Genomic DNA, 7,606 nt, shown 5'->3' with positions numbered 1-7,606 from the left:
TCAAACCACACTCAGGCGACAACTCACACTTTGTCACGCATCAATCACTTATTAGTATCTCATTAGCATTCACCACGGAAGGAAGCTCTCGCATTAAGCAAGGCGTATTTTTTTTTTGGTTGGTTTTTCTCAATGCTAAATTTCAAATAAAGTGAACACCGTTTGTGCTCATTAAATTTACTTTATTATTTTGTGTCCATTATAATTAAAACTATAAAATTCAAACTTTTGTTTTCGACGCCACGGCGTGGTCAAGCCGTGACCAAATTTGCGCGCATCGCTTGTGTACATATCTGAATTAATCAAAATAAAATCGTTGTTTAATTTCACCTGAACACTTCTCATTCCTTTTGGCAAATCTCATACATTTGGTCCTTCGTGCCGGATAGTGTTCAGTGAAAAATTGAAACGTGCAAGTTCAACAGGTACAGTGAAAGGCAAGTGTAGTGCGCAGGTGGTGGGGACTCAAGGCTCTCGCTCTGTGACGGACATCGACTTGCCCGGCGATTCTCAGTGTCGGCCATATTGGCTTCTCTCCACACTATATTACTCTCTCTCTCAACACGTTGTGCGCGCTCTCTCTCTCTCTCATTGGAAAGTGCTCTCTCTCTCTCAACACGTTGTGCGCGCTCTCTCTCTCTCTCTCTCATTGGAAAGTGCTCTCTTTCTCAACACGTTGTGCGCGCTCTCTCTCTTTCTTTCAACACAGTGCTCGCTCAGTGTAACAGACTAGAGATCCGCTCGCCCGGTTTCAGTGTCAGCCATCTTTGCTCGGTTCGTCTCTTCACTCTCCGATCCCTCACGACCGTCTCCGACGGAAACCGAATTTTTTGATTCTCTCCTCACACACTTCTCGCTCAACTCTCGCCATGAACACTGATTCAAAAGAATCTGTCAACTCAGCTGACGAAACTCAACCACCAAACAAGGAACAATCTCATGCTCAAACTCTTCTCTCACCAGATACGGAAATTAAAGAAGTAATTTCAACAATGGAAAAGCTCACAGTTAAAGAGGAAAGCTCAACTGTCAAAAATGTGGATTCTCAACCAAGTACATCTCAAGGTCAATACAACATTTCAAAAAAAGGTGCACACTCATACAAAGGTAAAGATAAGTTTATCAAGGACACTCATGCCGACCACTCGGTGTGGCTCAATTTCAAGGTTGCTACTCAAACGAGTAGACTCAACTTAATGATAGAATCATTTGAACAACTTCAAAAATTCTCAAGCCGGTATTCACTCAGCGAGCTCAACTCAATGAAAACAATCTTTGAGGATCTCTGGACGGAATTTTCACAGGCTCATGAAGAAATCGGGGAAAAATGTGACAACTCATTTTTTACAACTCCTTACATGACGGAGGAATGTTTTGAACAGGGATTCAAAACTTTCATGGACTCAAAGATTACAATCAACTCACTCATCGAACAACTTAAACAACCAGTGTCACAATTAACTCAACAAACAGAAAACTCTCAACCTAAACGCCGACAGCTCCCAGAAATTTCATTGCCAAAATTTTCTGGGGATTACTCGGCTTGGACCTCATTCAGAGATTTATTTCAATCACTTGTCGGGCAAAATTCAGAAATCTCAGGAGTGGAAAAAATGCATTATTTACGGACATCTCTTACTGATGAGGCAGCTCAATTGATTGCCAATCTCCCCCTCTCAAGTGACTCATTTTATTCGGCTTGGGAATTACTCACTTCTCGCTATGAAAATAAACGGTTACTTATTGCATCTCAAATGGACAAACTTTTCAACTCAAAGATTATCTCACCAAAATCAGCTGGAGATCTCAATGCGCTCATCACCACTACAACGGAATCACTCAATGCACTCACTTCTCTCGGTGCTCCAGTTGACTCATGGGATCTAATTCTTGTTCATTTTATCATTCGAAGATTGGACACTCAAACCAGGGAATCCTGGGAAGTTAAACAAGGCTCACGGACAACATCCCCTACTTACAAAGAACTCAAGGACTTTCTCACTGGGCGTGCTCGTGCCCTTGAAAATATGCAGTTAAATTCAACTCAATATTCTCAGGCAGCAAAATCAACGGCGTCAACCTCAACCTCAAAGTCAACTCAATCAACATCAAAATCAGCAAGGGCTCTCACTGCTTCTCATCAAGACTACGGATTTGCTTGCTCATGTTGTCAACAATCTCACTATATTGTAGTTTGTGAGAAATTCAGGAACCTTTCTACTCAAGACAGACGAGAGTTTGTCAAAACTCAACGGCTGTGTTATAATTGTTTGGGGAGACACTCAGCTCACTCTTGTCAAAGCGACAAGCGGTGCAGGGAATGCAACGGTAAGCATCATACAATGATTCACGTTGATGACTCACGGACGAAATCAACCAAGGATGCTTCTCAATCAACAACAACACAACCTGCTCAAAGTGATGACAGCTCAAATTGACTAAATAATTTGACATCTCAAGGTAACAATCATTTTAATATCAGACCTATTGTGCTTCTCGCTACTTCTCAAGCTCTGCTGCTTCTCAGTTCCGGACTCACTCATCCAGTGAGAATTCTCTTAGACTCCGGATCAGAATTATCTTTCATTTCGGAAAGGCTTGTCTCTAAACTCAATCTCACACGGCAATATTCAAATATTTCAATTGTTGGGATTGGAGGAACTGCATCTGGCAATACTCGAGGATTGGTCTCAATCAAGCTTCAATCAATTCATTCTTTTCATACGCTTTTGCTTAATGCTTATATCCTATCAAAACTATCCTCTTCTCTTCCTTCAATCACGCTCTCTGCTCAATCAATTCCTGAATTCAAAAATTTACAATTAGCTGATCCTCAATATTTTCGCAGCTCAAACATAGATCTCATCATTGGAGCGGATCACTATGGGCAATTACTTCAACCAGACATCATTAAAGGAACGGAATCATCACTCACTGCTCAAAAAACACTCTTTGGTTGGGTCATTCTTGGACCTGTCAAGGTTTCCTCACCACAAGCTTGTCAATCTTATCATCTCTCGGTCAATCATGAACTCAATGATCTACAAGACCTTCTTACTAAATTTTGGGTTCAGGAGGAAGTACCACTCAAGGAAAAGGACTCACTCACACCGGACGAATTAGAGTGTGAAACTCATTTTCAAAATACTCATTCACGGGACTCAACTGGAAGGTACATCGTACGACTACCACTTAATCAACCTGCAAGTCAACTGGGCGACTCACTACTTACTGCTCAACGATGTTTAAAATCAATGCTCAATCGGATCTTAAAAAATCCAATTTATGGGGATCTCTATCATGCTTTTCTCAAAGAGTACGAAAAGGACAATCATATGGTTCGTGCTCCATCAACTGATCAATTATCACAAGTGTACTATCTACCTCATCACGGCGTACTCAGGGAACAAAGTACAACCACAAAGTTAAGGGTTGTATTTAACGGATCAAGCTCAACCAGCTCAGGTTACTCTCTCAATGACATTCTTCACACAGGGGCGAAACTTCAAAAGGATATTTCAGACGTGCTACTCTGGACCAGAAGGTTCAAATACATCTTCTCAACAGACATTACAAAAATGTTTCGTCAAATCAAGGTCCATCAACTTGACTGGGATCTTCAACGGATTTTATGGATAGATAGCAATCAACAGGAGGTACCATATCAACTCACGACTGTCAGTTACGGGACGAAATCAGCACCTTTTTTGGCAGTTCGTGCAATTTTGCAACTTATTCAGGATGAAGGTCATTTCTTTCCTCTAGCGGTACCTGTACTCATCAATGGTAGATATGTAGACGATATTTACGGCGGAGCTGATCAACTCAAGGAACTTATTCCCATTGCTCAACAAACGGAGGAACTTCTCAATCGGGGAGGCTTTCCATTAGCCAAATGGCAAAGCAATCATCCTGATTTGGTTAAAATCATTGCACCTGGACAAATTTCATCACAAACTCATTTATTTGAAAGCAATATCACAAAGGTACTTGGTCTCTCATGGTGCACTCAAGATGACTGTTTCAAGTTCACAACACAAATCTCTACTCAATCTATGGAACGGATTACTAAACGATCTATACTCTCAGAAGTGGCTCAATTGTTTGATCCACTTGGATTTCTTTCACCTTTCACTATTCGGGCTAAGATATTATTACAGGAACTCTGGCTCGAAAAAATCGGATGGGATGAATTAATCTCGGAATTACTCATCAAAAAATGGCTCAAATTCAAAAGGGAATTTTCTCAACTATCAACAATCTCAATACCTCGATGGCTTTATCTCACATCATCCTCAACGGTGGAACTTCACGGATTCTCGGATGCTTCTCAATTTGCAATGTCAGCAGTCATCTTTATCAAATCAACAGAACTAGGACTCAAACCACAAATCAACCTCATCTGTGCAAAAACCAAGGTTGCACCACTCAAACGGATCACCATTCCAAGGTTGGAACTCACAGCAGCGCAATTATTAACAAGACTTATGGCTTACACTCAACGGTCGCTGGATTTACCACATGTACCGGTCTTCATGTGGACAGATTCTCAAGTGACTCTAAATTGGATCCAAAGTCACCCATCACGTTGGAAAGATTATGTTCGGAACAGGGTTTCATTCATTCAAGACCAATTACCTCATGCTCAATGGCGGTTTATCAAGGGTAAGGAAAATCCAGCAGATTGCGCATCAAGAGGTTTGGCAATCTCACAACTAAAGGATCATACTCTCTGGTGGAACGGACCCTCTTGGCTATCGGACTCATCGGATCAATGGCCATCCCCAAAGCTCAAGGAAGATTCATCAGCTCAACTCGAAGAGCGGCCAGGACTCTCTCTCATGGTTTCAACAGATCCTCATTCTCAACTCTGGGATTTAATAGAGCGGTACTCATCCATTAAACGACTGTTGAGAATTACCTCAATCTGTTTCAGGGTCATAAATACTCTCAAACAAATTCCACAATCATCTCTGGCAACTCCACTCACTCCTGGCGATCTCAACAAATCACTTCTTTACTGGGTTCGAGTCACTCAAGCGGCATATTTTTCAATGGAATTGAACAACATCAACATGGATCGAAATCTTCCATCTGCTCATCCTCTCACTCGTCTAACTGCATATATCGACAACCAAGGAATACTCAGAGTTGGCGGACGACTCAGGCATTCAAACTTCGATGTGGATTACAAAAACTCCATGATTTTACCAAAACAATCAGCTCTCACCACTCTCATTATCTCAGAAGCTCATGATCGAACTTTACATGGTGGAACACAACTCACTTTATCTCACATCAGACAAAGGTTTTGGATCATCGGTGGACGACAAGCAGTAAAATCTTACATTCTCAAATGTGTCAAGTGCGCACGTCAACGAGGAATTCGTGCTCAACAACTCATGGGACAACTGCCTCTGTCAAGGATCACACCTTCCCGACCATTTCTCGCTACTGGCGTTGACTATGCTGGACCTATCTCAGTCAAGGCTTGGAAGGGAAGAGGTGCCAAATCAGAAAAGGGTTGGATTTGCATCTTCGTGTGTTTCTCAACATCAGCTATTCATTTGGAAGCGGTAACAGACTATTCAACAGATGGATTCATGGCTGCATTTAGACGATTCACTGGTCGGCGAGGTATCTGCCACACTCTTTACAGTGATTGTGGTAAAAATTTCAAAGGGGCAGAAAACGAACTCAAGCTACTCTTTCAGGCTGGGACTCAATCATATAAGGAATTATCTCATCTTCTGACTTCTGATGGAACCACATGGAAATTCAATCCTCCAGCGGCATCTCACATGGGTGGAAAGTGGGAAGCGGGCGTCAAGTCAGTTAAATTTCACCTTCGGCGGACAATCGGCGAGACGATTTTAAGCTATGAAGAATTTACGACTCTTCTAGTACAGATCGAGGCGGTGCTCAATTCTCGTCCTATGGAACCACTCTCGGATGACCCTGAAGATTTCTCAGTTCTCACGCCAGGCCATTTTCTCATTGGAAATTCACTCACGACAATCCCAGAACCATCTCTCATTGATACTCACATCTCAGTTTCATCTCGATGGAAACTCATTCAACAAAAATTGCAATTTTTCTGGTCAAAGTGGTCTGCAAACTATCTTCAACGGCAACAATCAATTTCAAAATGGCATCACCCCTCAAATCAACTCAAAATTGGTTCTATGGTATTACTCACTGACGAGAGGTTTCCTCCCGCTAAATGGCCTCTTGCTCGCATTTTGGAACTTCATCCCGGAAAGGATGGACTCACGAGAATTGTCACTATCAAAACAGCTACATCAACACTCAAACGGCCAATTCATAAATTGGCTATTCTTCCCATCTCAGTGGACGACAATTCAACTTCGGATGGAGATTCATCGTAAATAATCGACAACGCTGTTGCCGATGGCGGGGAGAATGTTTAGGATTTAATCATTGAACATTATTTAACTTAGAGAAAATTCAATAAATCTTTAATCTCGACACCATACACTAGGTTTTCTCAATTCAGCGCCAAAATTCACACTCACACACGCACGACACTCTCATTGTACGCGAACGACGCAACACACACCTTCAAACCACACTCAGGCGACAACTCACACTTTGTCACGCATCAATCACTTATTAGTATCTCATTAGCATTCACCACGGAAGGAAGCTCTCGCATTAAGCAAGGCGTATTTTTTTTTTGGTTGGTTTTTCTCAATGCTAAATTTCAAATAAAGTGAACACCGTTTGTGCTCATTAAATTTACTTTATTATTTTGTGTCCATTATAATTAAAACTATAAAATTCAAACTTTTGTTTTCGACGCCACGGCGTGGTCAAGCCGTGACCAAATTTGCGCGCATCGCTTGTGTACATATCTGAATTAATCAAAATAAAATCGTTGTTTAATTTCACCTGAACACTTCTCATTCCTTTTGGCAAATCTCATACAGTCAAATTAAGACAAAAGTGTTCGGATTTCTTTTTCTTTCGATTTTTCAGGATCAACATAGTGCGGGAAAACAGGAAATTTAAAAAAGAAAATTGTCCACGGCAATAAAATAAATAATTTCGATTTTTCGCGAGTGGTTTCCGATTTATTTTGATAAAATGTCAAATTTCGACAAAACTAGTCGAATTTCTTTTTCTTTCGTTTTTTCAGGATCAACGAAGTGCGGGAAAACAGGAAATTTAAAAAAGAAAATTGTTGGCGGTAAAAAAATATTTTATTTCGATATTTCGCGAGTGTTTTACGATTTTTTTTGATCAATTGACAAATTAAGACAAAAGTGTTCGGATTTCTTTTTCTTTCGATTTTTCAGGATCAACGAAGTGCGGGAAAACAAGAAATTTAAAAAAGAAAATTGTCCACGGCAATAAAATAAATTATTTCCATTTTTCACGAGTAATTTCGAAATTTTTTTTGATAATATGTCCAATTTCGACAAATTTAGTCGAACTTCTTTTTCTTTCGTTTTTTCAGGATCAACGAAGTGCGGGAAAACAGGAAATTTAAACAAGAAAATTGTTGGCGGTAAAAAAATATTTTATTTCGATATTTCGCGAGTGTTTTACGATTTTTTTTGATCAATTGACAAATTAAGACAAA

At 40.5% G+C, this 7,606-nt stretch overlaps 2 protein-coding genes across 3 annotated transcripts; both read left to right on the top strand.

The window, feature by feature from the left end:
* The first annotated feature begins 839 nt into the window (after positions 1-839).
* LOC127286850 (uncharacterized) lies at positions 840-3,192 on the top strand. 2 transcript variants are annotated; one of them, XM_051313453.1, is made up of 2 exons: positions 840-2,460; positions 3,075-3,192. In XM_051313453.1, the coding sequence occupies exon 1, from the start codon at positions 870-872 to the stop codon at positions 2,436-2,438; it is 1,569 nt and encodes a 522-aa protein (XP_051169410.1). In that variant the 5' UTR covers positions 840-869; the 3' UTR covers positions 2,439-2,460; positions 3,075-3,192. The 2 variants fall into 2 exon arrangements, with proteins under 2 accessions (XP_051169410.1, XP_051169409.1); XM_051313452.1 differs by lacking the exon at positions 3,075-3,192 and adding an exon at positions 2,849-2,992 and having other exon boundaries at positions 841-2,460.
* LOC127286855 (uncharacterized) lies at positions 2,737-6,389 on the top strand. Its single transcript, XM_051313458.1, has 2 exons — positions 2,737-2,789; positions 2,849-6,389. Exons 1-2 carry the CDS (start codon positions 2,737-2,739, stop codon positions 6,387-6,389), a joined length of 3,594 nt encoding a protein of 1,197 aa, XP_051169415.1.
* The last annotated feature ends 1,217 nt before the right edge of the window (positions 6,390-7,606 follow it).

The sequence above is a fragment of the Leptopilina boulardi genome, unplaced genomic scaffold (genome assembly GCF_019393585.1).
Source record: "Leptopilina boulardi isolate dan_hultmark-lab unplaced genomic scaffold, ZJU_Lbou_2.1 LbouV2_363, whole genome shotgun sequence".
Classification (NCBI taxonomy): Eukaryota; Metazoa; Arthropoda; class Insecta; order Hymenoptera; family Figitidae; genus Leptopilina; species Leptopilina boulardi.
Note: the sequence above shows the minus strand (reverse complement) of the source record. Positions and strands in the feature narration are given on the sequence as shown.

Bases quoted from the DNA above. Each gene is read 5' to 3' on its own strand.
- LOC127286850 (XM_051313453.1), top strand. From the start codon at position 870: ATGAACACTGATTCAAAAGAATCTGTCAACTCAGCTGACGAAACTCAA.
- LOC127286855 (XM_051313458.1), top strand. From the start codon at position 2,737: ATGCTTATATCCTATCAAAACTATCCTCTTCTCTTCCTTCAATCACGC. The intron at 2,790-2,848 runs GCTCAATCAATT...ATATTTTCGCAG, and splicing joins TTCCTTCAATCACGCTCTCT to CTCAAACATAGATCTCATCA.